Genomic DNA, 15685 nt, shown 5'->3' with positions numbered 1-15685 from the left:
CAAGCCCGTCCAGACATTTAATTTGTAGAGGTAGGACAGTCAGCAATAAATTCCGTCCTCAACAATCGTAAACCATCGTCCGCTCTAAGCACATAGTTCTTGAACTCAGTATTACAGGCGATCGAGGGGGTGTTGTAATCAGAATGTAGGTACAACGGGAATGGAAAAATGATAATCCGAAGAATAGCCAAGCTGCACTAAGCCCTATTCAGCCGTTTCGTCACAGGCAAAAAAAAAATCCCGACCACGTCAACTGATCCGAGCGAGTATCCTGGCCCGGTCGAACCCCTCCAAAGGAACCCCTCTAGCTCTGGAAACAAAAACAAAAACGTTTCTATTCTAGTCCCAGCTTAACAAGACCACATCCCCTTTGCCAGTCATTAATGCTCATCTCCGCCCATCGCTTGAAATGAGTGCCCGTCTCCTCTCATCCAGAGCTGTTTCCTCAGCGATTTTACGCCGGCCTCAAATTGCCACTCGCCGTGTTCTTTCGGCTGCACCTTTATCCACATCTACCATAAAATCTAGTAGTACTACCTCCGGCGGCCTTCTACGTCTTGAGTCTGTACTGAGGTCTCAACGGCAAACATGGCCCAACCAGATCTATCGTGCTCACAGTGCCGGGGCTACGACAGTTAGGGCTTTGAGCTTTCACCGGGCTATACCAAAGCTCATGATGAAATTTATTAGGATACCAGCTGCGTTTGGTGGCGCTATGATTGCAGGTTTGGCTTATGTACAGTATCAGGCCCAGCGTCAGTACCAGCTGCCCATCTAGCGAACTCGTGAAGGGACTGTTACTAATTATGGTTAAACAGAGGCGGGCAATTACGCTATAGGGGTCTTCAATTCGGCTGGCGAAATTGTAGGAACGACTTATTCTGGGGCCAAGCAGAAGGTCAATGATATTTACGGAGGAGTAGCCGGTGGAATCGGCTCAGTTGAGCTTCCCGAGATGCCTGAATGGATGCAAGGCTTGTTTTCCGGGGGTGGAAAGGGCTCCGAGAATCCGGGCGGTGGTAGCGGTCAGGACCCAAAGGGAGGAGGCCCTAGAAAAGCTGCGGCTTCGGTTCTAGCAGGCGCAGCATTATACGGCGCTGGTGATGATGACGAGCGGACCGATCAACAAGCTGCCAAAGATGACCAAATGATGGTTTTGACTAGGAAGATGATTGAAATACGGAGCATTCTGCAGAAGGTTGGACAGACGGGGGTTCTTCAACTTCCTTCAATCGTGGTTATTGGCTCGCAGAGTTCAGGAAAGAGTTCAGTTTTGGAGGCAATTGTCGGTCACGAATTCTTACCGAAGGGCTCAAACATGGTTACCCGCCGGCCGATTGAATTGACCCTTATCAATACGCCCGAGTCACCGGTCGAATATGGCGAGTTTCCAGCTCTTGGACTTGGACGCATTTCAGACTTTACCCAGATTCAGCGGACACTTACCGACCTCAATCTTGCTGTTCCTGAGGCCGATTGTGTGTCTGATGATCCTATACAACTCAATATCTACTCCCCTACTGTCCCAGACCTATCGCTTATTGATCTTCCGGGTTATATCCAAATTAGTGCCCATGATCAGCCCGAAGAATTGAAGGGAAAGATTGCGGCTTTATGTGATAAATACATCCAGGCACCTAACGTTATTCTTGCAATTTCAGCCGCTGATGTCGACTTGGCGAATTCCACGGCCTTGAGGGCAAGCAGAAGAGTTGACCCAAGAGGTGAAAGGACTATTGGTGTTATCACAAAGATGGATTTGGTGGATCCCAAACGGGGAAGCGCGATTTTGAGGGATAGAAATTACCCTCTGCGGCTAGGCTATGTGGGGGTTGTCTGTAGAACGCCATCTTCAAAATTAGGCTTCCTAGGCAGCAAAAACGTCAACATCTCCAACGCTATTAGCAAAAACGAAAATGCCTACTTTGGAGCACACCCTGAATTTGCTGCACCTGACAGCCAACTAACAGTCGGAACTCAAAATTTAAGAAAGAAGCTCATGACTGTTCTAGAGCAGACTATGGCATTGAGTCTACGAAGCACAAGTAATGCAATTCATCAAGAGCTTGAAGAAGCAACCTATGAATTCAAAGTACAGTACAATGACCGACCATTGACTGCAGAGACCTATCTGGCGGAATCACTCGACAAATTCAAGCATTCCTTCAAGGATTTTACTGAACACTTTGGCCGGCCACAGGTCAGGCAGCTTCTCAAGCACGAACTTGATCAGAAGGTCCTTGATCTCCTGGCATCCCGATACTGGAACAAGCCTCTTGGAGAAGACAAATCACGAAGCCGTCTTGACGAAAGACCCTTATCTGAGCTTCCAAACGCTGACTCGGAAAGTCTTTTCTGGCACCGTCGACTTGACGCCTCAACATCTTCTCTCACAAAGCTCGGTGTCGGCCGTCTGGCTACCAATGTGGTCGCCAACGCCCTCACTCAGCACATGGACCGTCTCGTCTCTGAGTCTACGTTCAAGGAACATCCCTTTGCAAAGCAGGCTATCCAGGAAGCAACTAACGCGATTCTAAACGAGAGATTCTATTCCACTAGCGACCAAGTCGAGAACTGTATCAAACCTTTAAGTTTGAAATTGAAGTGGATGATCGCGAGTGGGCACACAGCAGGGAGAATGCCCAGCGGTTATTAAAGGAGGAACTGAAGGCGTGTGAAGAAGCTTTGAAGAACATGAAGACCACTATTGGTGGAAAGAAGTTAGGCCAGGTCATGACCTTTGTGGATAAAATTAGACAGGGAGAGCATGCAGATGTGAAGGAGGGAACGGAGGCTTTTGGCTTTAGTCAAGCACTTTTGCAAAAGGGTAAGCTTCAATATTCAAACTGGTGCATTTAGAGTGGTGCTGATAAGATCTCTTACAGGACGTGAGGGTGTCTTCCTAAGAGACAGAGCAGACCTCATCAAGATGCGTCTGATGGCTCTCAAGAGCAAGCAGTGTGCAAACCTAGTTAACAAATATCACTGCCCGGAGATCTTCATGGATGTAGTCGCCGAGAAACTGACCTCCACGGCCGTTCTCTTCCTGAACGTCGAGCTACTGTCAGAATTCTACTACAACGTATATTCCCCTTTTCTCATCCTTCCATTCATCAACTAACCCACCCCTCAGTTCCCTCGAGAGCTTGACAACCGCCTTGGTCGCCACCTCTCAATACAGCAAGTCGAGGCCTTCGCTCGCGAAGACCCAAAGATCCGAAAACACATTGACCTTCAGAAGCGAAAAGAGCTCCTCGAGCTCGCATTAGAGAAGATGGAGAGCCTCATGGCCCTAGAGAAGAGCAAGAAGCAGGCCCAGGGGGGAGCTGCAGCGGAACATAGTCCAAGTGTGAGAGGTAGCAGGTGGGGTGGTATGTTTTAGATGGGTATGAAGGGATGCGGCGTTTTTGTGAGGCTTTTTCTTCTTTTTTTCCCTCAGTTCCTTTCCATCCTTGGTGTGTGTTTTGAGGCGAGCGGGGCGGTACTTGACTTTACTTACAGATAACGTAAATTCCCAACTCCTTCTTGATAAGGCTTTGTTTTTGTATGTGCTTTTGATCATTCTTGTTTTATGTTTTTTTTAAGTCTTTCTGTGCCTGATATGTATATTGCTTTATGATACGATACTGCCCTGTGTGTTTGATATGCGCTGGATATGAGACGACGATATGATGAGGAACGTAGAATACATAACATGGAATACGAGATTTAAATTTTTTGGCGAGTCGTCTCTTGCTCTGTGACCTGCCCAACCAATCTGGATACCAGTCTTTCAATCAACATCTCAAACTTTCCTCACACCCGCGTGCATCCCTGCTGTCTTTCGGGACTCAAGGTCCCTAGAAAAATGTACCGCGGTGGCAGAGACCACATGAACGGAGGCGAGGGCCAATCAAGCAAAGAACCAGTGATAGCACTCATGATAAACAGAGGCCTAGGTGTTGTAGCAGAATGGATCTCGGTATTAAATCAATGGTATTTGGGTCCAGCACAAGTTGACTGCTTACGGTAAGTCGTAGTAAGGTCTGCACGGTTCACTTAACGCTCTAACCCCCTCTTTGTCCTAAAGAACCTGTCCGGGATTATCTTAAGCACAGTCATTCGCTAGTAATTCTAGTTTCTGTGGTGCCAAGATATTGGCGAATTAGCGTGTCGAGTGATATGCCATGATCTGGGCGGATGAATGGAACCATTTGGTTACGCATGATTGGAGCGGGCGACCAACAAACTCTTCACCCCGCACATCACAAACAAAAAAATCCGGCTTAACCTAATATGTACTACCCTTAATTCTGCGAACCTACTCGCCCTCTGATTGGCCAAGAGCGGAACCTAACCCTGACCTCTGCGTGGCAATGGGCTCACCCAAAATGCCACCCCCAAATGCCACGGAATGTCAAATTCAACTGCGGCTTTATACTGGGGGGTATTGCGCACTATTACCAAAATAAAAAAAGACCCCAAGCGGTACGTTTTGGGTGGTTATCCCTTGAACCGTCAGGCCGAATTGTAATCAGCGGAACCTAACGCAAAGTAGAAATCGTGATATAAGGCACGCCTGTAGGAGCAGCAATGACAGAAACCATCACAGAGCTCGTGTGTGATGAATTATACGTTGCAAGACAGACATACATATAAATCTTGCGTTTACCATATCACGATTTCCATTTTGCGTTAGGTTCCGCTAATTACAGTTCGGCCTGACGGTTCAAAGGATAGTATCTCTTCTTTCATACACAAAAAAAGAACAAAAAGTACTGTGCGGTTCCGGGACGAACTGGCACTACTCCCACCCCTGGGTCGAACCCTGGCCTTCTGTGATCGAAAGCAGGGCTAAACCTCGCGGTGTTCTTTGGCGAGGGTTAACCGTTAGACCACTCGCCCATGTGTGTTGGTGGCTAGAAATGATATTTGTGCGCCAAGGATGGTTGGCTAGTACGTATGTACTTCATTTCTTTATTTCAACAACTCATGCCCACAAAACTTTCTCTAGGTTACTAAAATCATAATTTTAAAACATGCGTACTCGTAGAAAGAAATCTCAAAACGTGTCTATCTATCTAGTAGTACCGCCAAAAAAAAAAAAAAAGAGGTATTACAACATGTACTTCTAGATCTAATCCATAGCCATCTTAGCCAACTCCTCTGCCACCTCGTCTACACTGCTCTTTCCGCCCCTCAGCACAACCTCGCTGGTGCCGACCTTGGATCCAAGCTCCTTCCATCGTGCTGTGTATGCAGCGCGGCGCTCGCCAGCGATGCGCAGGATCTCGGGCCAGTATTTGGGGTTCTGGTACTCAAAGTTGCTGTCTCCGCCGAACTTGATGTCGAGCTGGTCGGCGGGGACGTATTTGCGGAGGTCCTCGTTGAAAATGAGTTTTTCACGGGTCTAGAGATTGTTAGTGGGAATTGGTTGTTGGGCGTCTAAAGCGGGCTTACCAAGGGATCAATAAATGGGTTGATGGCCTTGAAGAAGAGTGACACGAACCAAGGGACTGAGTTGTGTTAGTTATAGTTCGGCTTCTATGACCTGTAGAGGGATACTCACTGTTGATGATCAACGCCCTCCCCAATCTCTCGGGATAGTGCATCTGCAAAATGTTCAACACCTCTCTTCCCTGCCCAACCGAAGGACTCGTGCTGCTTGTCGCACTCTTGAAGTCGATTAGGAGCGCCAAAGTCTCCTGTCCCGGTCCCATGATATCAATGACTCTCTCAAGCATGTACACCAGCGCATGCACCTGTCTCGGGCCCTTCTCGGTATTCTGTCTCCCGGGGTTCAGGTAAATACACGGCCGCGCGTCGTTGTCGAAACCCAGTGTGTACATCTTTCCTGTCTCAAGCTCCGGCGAGATATAGTCTCCAGTGTGCTCGCGGACACCGTACTCCCGGCGCCAGGTCAACGTGCCCTCCACACGCTTCTTTGCGTTGGCGACGTTCCACTTTGTGGCGCGGAGGTAGCGGAGGAGGCATTCCCGCGTCAACCACATCTTCTCCTCATCGTCGAGGGGCTTGGATTCGGCACCCTTCTCGGTGGAGGCGGGGACGGACTCGAGCTTTTCGATGTAGGCAAGAAGCTCGGCATATTTAGTCTCCTGTTCGGTGGTTATAGCCTCGGTCTTCGGGGGGTTGCAATCGGGCTTGGGGTTAATGAAAGGCGTGTAGCGTTTGTTGTCCTTGGCCTCCTCTGCGGCCAACTCAGCGTTTGGAATGACCTCTGGATGGATTGTGAGTTTAGGGGCGGCGGAAACTGGTGCAGGGGTCTCGGCAGGAGCAGCTGCAGGGGTGTCGGAGACTGGTGCGGCCTCGGCTGGGGGTGCGGCCTCGGTTGTTGTTTTTGTTTCAGCTGTCGGTGTCGTCGTCTCGGTTGCCGGGGCCTTCTCGTCAACGACTGCGGGGACCACAGGGGTCTCAACGGGGGTCTCAACGGGGGTCTCGGCAACTGGTGCTGTGGCCTCTGTCATGTTTGTGAATGTATGGGGTTCAATTGAGTGGATTAATCTGTTCAGAGCTCAGTGAATGTTAGATGAGTCAACAATAACAGAGAAGACTCGGGGGTGGGTGATAAAATGGGAAATCCATACGCAATTAACAGCTATATATTCTATAAAAGCAGCAGCGAGACGTTTTGAAGCACCGGTGGTGGAGGAGAAGGTGAGAAGGAGGAGAAGGGATAAGAGAAAGGACGTGGCGGTGGTTGTGTTGTTGTATCTACAGCAGCAAATTGAAGTAGAGTAGGTGCCCAGTGATAATAAGTACTCTGGATGCACGCCCTAGCCACCACAACCACAACCGTCCTTTCTTCGGCAACCCTTACCTTCTGCCTCTCGTCCTATTCTCGGGATGTTGGCTTGCCGGGTTGTTGGCACAGGGATGAATCCATATCCCCTGTCGCTTCATGCAATCTCCGCTGTTCAGCACCGGAACATCCTCCAATCGCTGCACCATCAGATAGGCGTAGCATGCAGCCCGTACCTAATCTGAATTGGGGCCACCATCCCGAATGGCGTTGACTAAGGATGTAACTCTAGAGCACTCTACTCTAAATGAATGAGAGCTGTGCCGTATGACAACTTTAATTTGACCACGCAGTTGAAAGGTTGGAGGCGCCGGAAGCACTTGCCGGTTTATCTATCCAAGGTGCGATACCAGCAGATTAGGTAGACCAGAGCATCAGATCGATCCCATCTAAAGTACCGAGTTCTACTCTAGGGAGGCCCCGATGCGAGGGATGACGTGAGCAGGGGGAAAGCTTGTGGTTTGGATGCTCGATGTGAGGCCTTGAGTGATACAATATGTTTGGTGGTGAGTTGAGTTACACAGATGGATGTCGCAATGGAATCTCCCGCATGGCTTTTTAAGGTCTCGAGTCCCACAAAACATCCCAGCATGGCGGTCCAGTGGGAAAGTTCACTTTTTATCTTGTCTATGGGAATTCATAACGTCTCTCGGGATGACCCTCTTGCTATTACCCTGAGCACTGACATAGCTCAAATGTTCATTATCACGCGTAGAGCGCAGAAAACCTAGAATTAGGACAGTTCCTTGGATATTGGAACCAAAGTCAAAGTCTCAAGTGCACAATATGACCTCGTATTTATATAATGTAAGCGGTGTAACGAGTTGATGCACTTCTCTTGAAGATGTGCAAATATTGAAGGTTTCCCGGTAAGAGCTCTCTATCTGCATTTCTAAGGAATTGGATCCATTTACCAGTCACTATGATGTTAGCAGTAGCAGTGCTTTATTGATCGTGATATGTAAACACTTCATCGAATAATGAAGTGAAGAGCTCCAGAGCCGTGTCCATTTTTGGTGACATCAGACCAGGCACGTGATCCTCTCAGGCACGTGACCCTCTCAGGCCCTAGTGCAGATCCCTGGGCACCCTTTTTCGCACTACACCAAACCCGGTCATGGGACCTCATGGCTCACTCAGGGTCCATCCAACCTGTCCATCTTGTTCATCTTGTCTAGCGCATCCGAATAGTGAGTGATAATCTATCTATCTGATATAGAGGACTCTCTTGGAATCGTAGAACAGATAACCAAGAAAACAATTTATCTGTGACGTCGTAAAGTACCGGAAGCTGAATCTTTTTATTCGGACTGGCAAGAAAAACACCGCAGATAGGGTGGAATTTGGTTGTGTTGCCAAGGAAAATTCGCTCGCGTGAGTGGCGGAAGAAACCCGAAAATCGCGACATTCAGCTCCATCTTGTGGTGCTAACTCCTGCATGATACTCTACCGATAAAGAAGAGGACTTCTCCTGGCTACGTAACAAGCTCTAGTTAGCTATTTCTCTTCAGCCCCTTCACTCTCTTTCCTCTCCTCTCTTCTATAATACACTCATTATTGACATCCCAATTCCACGTTCTCTCAAGGCTCATAACCATGTGTAAGCTCTCCCCCAAGCTCCCCCTTGACAAGTTAGGTTGGAATGACTCACTAACACCCCCCCCCCCCAGGTCGCTTCCTCGTCTACAAAGGTTCCAACCCAATCCTTCTCTCGGACCTAATCCTCAACCCTACGCACTCAATCCTCACCCAATCTTATGACTGCCGTCTCCGCCTGGACCGCCGTCCTCACAATGGCGATGGCTTCGGCGTCGGCTACTACACGACCCCCGAATTATCCTCCGAGCCCTGCATCTTCACGTCCACCACCCCCGCCTGGAATTGCGTCAACCTTGCCCGCATCGCCAAAAAGACCGTCTCAAGTCTAGTCTTCGCCCATGTCCGCGCTACCACCACAGGCGCCCTCAGCGAGAGCAACTGCCACCCGTTCTCCTACGGTAGTCTGATGTTTATGCACAATGGTCACTTGGCAAACTTTACCAGAATCAAGAGGAGGCTAGTTAGCAGCATAAAGGACGAGTTCTTCTTGATTGTTGAGGGCTCAACAGACAGCGAGTGGGCGTTCGCGCTGTACCTTGATACCCTTGCGTCGCTGGGCGTAGACCCAAAGAATCCGCCTATGCCGACTGGGTTCGGACATACACTTCTGCGCCAGGCGATGTTGGGGACAATCCGGAGGTTGAATGAGTTCTGGAGTGAGATTGGCGTGGATGAGCCAAGCTTGCTGAACTTTGCAGTGACAGATGGACATAGTGTTGTGTGCACACGCTACGTGACATCGCAGACAGAGGAGGCAGCGAGTCTATACTTTTCGTCCGGAACAAGGTTTCACGAGTACAAAGAAGGAGGGTTCTATCGGATGGAACGACATGATCGTGGACAAGATCTTGTTATGGTTGCCAGTGAGCCATTGACGTTCGAGCGTGGTGATTGGGTTACTGTGCCAACAAATAGTGTGCTGAGTATCAACAAGCAGACTGTGTTGATTCATCCGATTGTTGGTAAGTAGAGCCTTTTCTTGATGATTGTTGAATGTTGTTGACATTTATAAAGATCAATATTACCAGTCAAATCCCTCGTTTGCGCGCTCGACAGCACTCGCTGAGTCGAAGGGCATGGTCGGACAGGGCCCTGAAGCTCCCGCCACGGGCATACCCACTTCCGTCCCCGTCCCCGCCCCTACCCCCTCTCTCTCTACCTCAACTTCTACAAACGGTGCACCTACGCCTAAAACTAGCGGTACTACAACACCAAAATCAGTAGCAACCCCACCATCAGTAGAAAAAGTACAGCCCAAAGCCAAGAAGGAAATCCCTCATAAACTGCAAATTTCAACACTACACAACAAGAAAGAACAGGAAATATGGAAAGAAACCGGCTTGATTGTCCGAGTAGTTCTTCTGGCGCTGGTGTCGTTGATGGTGTTAGTGAACAGGGGGTATCTCGATTTGGAGAGTATTCCGGAGGCGCTTGACGGGTGGATAAAATCTATGCAGTGATTTGATTTATGTGGATGTGAGGAGTTGTCTCTTTTGTACGGAATTGGGATGGCGTTTAATTGTTAATGTGTGATATCCAGGTCAACGTGTGTTGGCTATCCCTTTGTTTTGTACTTTAGCTGGTGTGCGTATTTAGTAATTGAACGATTGATTGATGGTTACCTGTTTATGTGTGCAGTTTATATAAGAGTTTTTATAAAATCGCTGGACGCCATGGCCAAAAAAGGTCTGAGTCTGGTGGTTCAGACGTTCGTAACCTATTACTCGTCCAAGCTGTTTCTACTTCTGACTGACAATAAAGTACATGTATCTACATTAAACTTCTGTATCGCCAAGCCATACCCCTCGTGAAGGATCACAAGGTTAAACTTTAGCTAACACATTCGTAGGCATTAAGAGACACCCGTCTGTCTCCGGCCTACTCAGCCTTCTTCTGATTGGCTATTAACCTGGCTTTCCTAAATGCGTGGGTGAGACTTGGGCGAAAAACATGTTTTAAGACTTCCATTTTGATCACTGAGGTTTCTTCTTTTTGAACCTATATATAGACCGGAACATGTTTGGTGGATTTGATACTCACGTTTTATGGGCCTCTTGTAGACTCTAGAGGAAACGTCGCGGTATACTACGAACTCGTGCCAAGCTATATAAAAGCCTGGGCACGAGGCGGTCAGTCCATACGTACCGTAGATGTATCCATGCAGGGTGTCGGAAGATTAATTTAAATGTGCAGCGCAGAGACACCCCCCGTGCTCAAAATCTGGATTTAGGAAGCGTGCCAATGCGTTGTGCCAAAATATGTCTTCCCTCTTATGTACTCGCTGTAAAAGGCAACTTCGACGTCCGCCGAGACGAATTACTGCGGTAATATAATTAGGCGCTGTGTACCCAGGCTGGTGTTAGAGAGTGTTGCCTGACAACGCCCAAATACCCCCACATATCAAACACAATTGCAACACACTCCCTAAATTCAGAATTCAGGTACGGAACGTCTCTGCTACGCCTGAAAATACATTGGGCAGCTGCAGTGTTTGAAAGTAAAATATCCACCTTTAAGATAAAAAAGTCGCAGTGAGGCAGCGAAAATTAAATATATGGTAAAGAACCCAGAAAAGCCTTGATGACAGACATTCTTTCCCCTTTATATACACTCATTTGAAGATTTGTTCTCTAATGGTGTAGTTAGACTAAGCCAGAAACGGCCCGGGCTAGAGCCAGAGTTAGAAATGATTTTATTGGTTGGCCGACAAAAAGGTATTTCCAACTCCATCTTGGCTTTCCAAATATCCAGCAGAAAGGTCGTTTGAAAAGCTGGGATCGAGCCAGAACAACAAAATTTGGTATGACGTGGTTTTTTTTTAAATTTCAGAGATTTCAACAGACCTAGTGCCGATTCATCCAGCTAGTACTGTTAAAAGAACTCCGGCTTTTCAACCCAGCGATTTTTTGTTTTTGGGCAAATTGACCAGTCAAAACCAAAAAATGTCAACAAAAGTGCACCGACCCCTTTGCAATTTGCCCTGGCTGGATATCAACTATGGTTGGCCATTCGCCATTCAACAAGTTTCGCCATTGTCCCAGAAAATACTATATATGGTTACGAGCACCACTGCAGGAGCAGCAACAATTACTCTGTCGACTGCTCCAAGTAGACTCGCGTTTGGGGGTACGTATGCCGAAGATGGAGAATGCCGAACAAGGATTATTTGGGTGAGAAAAACAGGTATTCTAGGTACTTGTGGTTTGTCTCTCGCGATAGCAACAATCAGCCTCACCATTTTCTTAGGCCCACCAACCACCACCATAACCATGATAATTAAAGAAGGAGATAATTACTTTTGAGCATAAACACGACTATGACCTTAATACCCTTGGCTTTAGCTATTGGTTGTGGTTTTATAGGGTCTCAAGTTTGGTGGGCTGAAAGGTTACCAATTGGGATAATACTTACATGTATTGACCGGCAACGCAAGTAGTTAGTACTGCAACGTTGAGTTCTAGTACAATTCGGCATTCTCCATCTTCGGCATACCCCCCAAACGCGAGACGAGGTCTAGAAGACGGCCACGGTGCATGGTACCGATGAGGTGCAAATAAACCATGACACACCGGCACCACGTATGGTTTGAATGCAGGTACATACGTGGAAAATCGCAGAATCTCATGATCATGATCAGGATCAATAACGAATCGGACTGTAGCTAGGTTGGAATACCACTTACCCATTGGTCAAGACGGTCAAAAGTTACGCTTTTGGTCTGTCGGATTGAGCTAGACTCAACAAGTGCGATTCAGCTGTGGTAGTAGCGCATCGGGCTGTTACAATGGGAGGAAACCTCCGGTTTTGGGTGATTGATTGATTGATAAGTAATTCATTAATTGTGTGCAGCCCGGAGGCTATGACAATATCTGACATACCAAGACATGGAAATGGGGATATAACAGTAGAAAATAAAATAGAAATCTGATAATACAGTTCAAAAGTCACTGTCCTTTCCGTAAACAATTTATCCTCTTCCTTATTCTATCTCCAGTGTTATTAGACGACTTCCCATGAGCAATAGAGCGCGTTCTATCGCCCAATAGACCTGATTTGTCGTTCTATCAAATAGAACCCGAGTGTCTAAAAGATGTGATAGAGCACCATATTTGAGGAGAGGGTCTATGGGATAGAACATTTCTTATTCGCTTGGATAGAACTTTGAGCATCCCCACCTCCCCCCTCCAGCTAGAACAGGGAACTAAGAAAATCTCACTTGCTTATGGGAACCCGATCTATCTAAGAACCACCCGCTATTGCAATAGAACACGCTCTATGGCTGGGGACACCTTGAACCGGAGTGTCGCGACATTGGTTTCTGGCGATCAATTTCCCAATCGGGTAATTATTTAATAATTTTACTACAAGTAATTTGCCAAGATTATCCCTTGGCGCTCTCAGAGGAGGAACTTCTACTCAATTTGGACTATAGCTTTCCTAACTGGGTAATTAATCTGGCCCGAATAGGGAATTATGGGTGCGACATTGCTTGGGTCCCCCACCAAAAGTCCAACTTTTAGAAAATTCATAGCACCACCACAACGAAAGATAGAATTAATCAAGCTCTGTCATATTGTAGAGGAGAATAAGAACGATTGAATAACAGAGAGAAAAATAAATTAGAGTGTGGTTGGGGAAATTCATTAGCGGTTGAAGTTGACTCCCGAAACCACTCTGGTTCAAGGTGTCCCCAGCCATATTGCTTATGAGAAGTCGTCTATTCTTCCCTCAGGTTACCCCACCCCATTTTCAGCTCCGCTTTGCGTCTCGCTGTCTCCTCTCTCCAGTCGGTGTTTCCATTTTAGGAATTGGCTCCAGATGTTCCTCCAGTTGTGGGCAGCGAACTCATGAGCATTTGACAATTAACCCGGATCCCAATGTTTTCAGTCCAGTTCGGTTCGTTAGTCTTGAGACTCATTCCTCAATTAATAGTGTAGTCTACGTAGGTGGTTTCCCTGGCGGCTATTCGGACACCCACCTCACTCGGACAGAGTTAACGTAGAGAGGAGAAGATCAACGTTGTAAGTCCGAGTGGCTAGAGAAGTCGTCTATTCCTAAGAGAATAAAAGTCACTGCATGTAGGTTACAGTTTGTATAATTATATAAATCAGTCCAGCTGCCTCCGCGAGAGGGATTTATTCTGCAACTCACTCCACCGCACCTTTACACACATAAAAATGGGGGTACTTTCTGAACTCCTCGAGGCGTACCCGATTTCAGTCCCGGTTTTACTCGGATTATCTGTTTTCTTCTTTGTCGAGCAGGCGACGAGATCCAAGGCAAAGCTTCCATTCGCAGGGACTTGGTCATCGGATTTTTTGAGCCTATGTTATGGATGTTTGAAGTTCGTGAAATATGCTAGAAGTATGTTGGATGAAGGATACTGCAAAGTAAGTATTTTATGCCAAGGTAAATTATGCAAATATGTACCAGGATACATATAATTGACTAGATTGGTTCTTAGTTCCCAAATACACCGTTCCAGGTACCGACCCCCGCAGGAACTAGGGTTATAGTTCCGCCAAAGTTTGTGAAGGAGCTGAGGAACTATCCAAATTCCAAACTGAGTTTTAATGCTGCTATTTATGATGTGAGATTATATTGAGACTGTGTGGTTAAAGTAAGCAATGGTATATTAACATCATTAACAGGTTATGAATCTAAAGAAAGTTGGGCTATATTCCCTAGAGGAAGATAATACTCCTCATCAGATGTTGACTAGAGCACACCTTACATCTAATCTTGGTATGCCCTTTGATTTAATTTTGGTATGTAGCAATAGCGTGTATGAGCTTGAAGCTAACTCTAAAGCGCCACAGCAAAACTTATTCCCCCAATACTTGATGAATCCAAATACGCATTTCAAGTTGAGATTGGGTCAGCCGAAGGTAAATTACTCGTAGGTAATAATAGGTCTTATGACCCAGCTGACACCTGCAACAGAATGGAAAGCCGTACCCCTTCATTCGACTATGACTCGTATTGTCGCCCGCATTTCATCTCGCCTTTTCGTTGGTGAGGAAATCTGCCGCAACGAGGACTGGCTCCGCATCTCTATTGGATTTTCGACAGACGTCTTCAGCAACGCATTCTCCATGTTTCTCTTCCCCAGCTTTATCCGACCCCTCGCAGCCTACCTGTTACCATTCCAGCGTAGGGTCCGCCGCCAAAGAATGGAGTCGCGAAAGATTCTGGGCCCAACTTACAAGCAGCGACTAGCAGATAGAGAGGCAGGTAAGCCGAAGGTTGAGGATGGGTTTGATTGGATGATATCCAGTGCGGATCCCAAGTGGCAGAACGTAGATGATCTGGTCGATTTCCACCTGGCCCTGCAGTTGTCGGTGATCTACATACCGACGAATACACTGGTTGGCATGATATATGATTTGGCCGCACGACCGGAGTATATTGAACCACTACGGGAGGAGATTATACAGGCCGTTACGGAGGATGGCGGGCAGCTGAAGAAATCAACGCTGGCGAAGATGATGAAGGTGGATAGCTTCATGAAGGAATCTCACCGGTTCAACGCCGTTTTGAGTGAGTAGTTTTTTTTTTTTTTTCCTGATTTTCCATTCAGTGTAGTAGTTATAGTAGATTAGTAGCTGACCTAGTGCAAAGCCTCCTTCACCCGAAAAGCCATGCAGTCTTTTGACCTCTCAGATGGGACCCACATCCCCGCAGGCTCCATGCTCGCAACATCCGCGGTTTCTGCCCATTTCGACTCGACATACCATCAGAACCCGGAGGAGTTTGACGGATTCCGCTTCTACAAGATGCGACAGCAGACGGGTGAAGTCAACAAGCACTTATTCGTGTCCACCTCCCCTACGGAGATCAATTTTGGATACGGGGCCCACGCTTGCCCCGGGAGGTTCTTTGTGGCTAACAAGATGCAGCTGCTGCTGATCAGGGTATTGATGAAGTATGACTTCAAGTATCCTGAGGGTAAGGGTAGGCCAGAGGATATGGTGTTGGGGGACGCAAGGATGATGAATACAGCGGGAACCTTGATGATGAAGGAGAGGGTAGATGTGCCCAATTGGGACTTTTTGTGATGAACTAGAGGCGGGGGTGGGGGGTGGCTTCTTTGGTTTATTTTTGGACTTGTACAATTGTAATTTCTTTTGTTAAGAAGGTTTAAATTTACCACATATATTATTGTGAAGAGAAAGTGATATGAGCCCCAAGGGTTGGTGGGAGAAACAAGGGCCCGCTCAGGGCAGAGTACCCTGCTATGGTATACAGTCGCACCTCACTATCCCGGATCTCAATATCTCGGATTCC

General features: G+C 47.3%; 4 protein-coding genes across 4 annotated transcripts; 3 read left to right on the top strand and 1 right to left on the bottom strand.

Moving 5' to 3' along the window:
* Positions 1 to 409: 409 nt before the first annotated feature.
* H6S33_008366 (uncharacterized protein) lies at positions 410 to 3382 on the top strand (the record flags this gene model as incomplete). The annotated part of the gene is made up of 5 exons (XM_044840000.1): positions 410 to 755; positions 819 to 2576; positions 2606 to 2827; positions 2886 to 3082; positions 3134 to 3382. 5 exons carry the CDS (start codon positions 410 to 412, stop codon positions 3380 to 3382), a joined length of 2772 nt encoding a protein of 923 aa, XP_044687911.1.
* A 1734-nt stretch (positions 3383 to 5116) lies between these two features.
* H6S33_008365 (uncharacterized protein) lies at positions 5117 to 6464 on the bottom strand (the record flags this gene model as incomplete). Its single annotated transcript, XM_044839999.1, has 3 exons — positions 5117 to 5389; positions 5440 to 5495; positions 5549 to 6464. 3 exons carry the CDS (start codon positions 6462 to 6464, stop codon positions 5117 to 5119), a joined length of 1245 nt encoding a protein of 414 aa, XP_044687910.1.
* A 1931-nt stretch (positions 6465 to 8395) lies between these two features.
* On the top strand, positions 8396 to 9858 carry H6S33_008364 (uncharacterized protein; the record flags this gene model as incomplete). The annotated part of the gene is made up of 3 exons (XM_044839998.1): positions 8396 to 8399; positions 8470 to 9360; positions 9413 to 9858. 3 exons carry the CDS (start codon positions 8396 to 8398, stop codon positions 9856 to 9858), a joined length of 1341 nt encoding a protein of 446 aa, XP_044687909.1.
* A 3717-nt stretch (positions 9859 to 13575) lies between these two features.
* On the top strand, positions 13576 to 15456 carry H6S33_008363 (uncharacterized protein; the record flags this gene model as incomplete). Its single annotated transcript, XM_044839997.1, has 6 exons — positions 13576 to 13788; positions 13863 to 13988; positions 14050 to 14143; positions 14218 to 14286; positions 14342 to 14938; positions 15020 to 15456. The coding sequence occupies 6 exons, from the start codon at positions 13576 to 13578 to the stop codon at positions 15454 to 15456; spliced, it is 1536 nt and encodes a 511-aa protein (XP_044687908.1).
* Positions 15457 to 15685: the final 229 nt, after the last annotated feature.

This window comes from Morchella sextelata (genome assembly GCF_020137385.1).
Source record: "Morchella sextelata strain SCLS chromosome Unknown scls_26, whole genome shotgun sequence".
Taxonomy (NCBI): domain Eukaryota; kingdom Fungi; phylum Ascomycota; class Pezizomycetes; order Pezizales; family Morchellaceae; genus Morchella; species Morchella sextelata.
The sequence above is the reverse complement of the archived record's forward strand: the minus strand, read 5'-3'. Positions and strand labels throughout refer to the sequence as shown.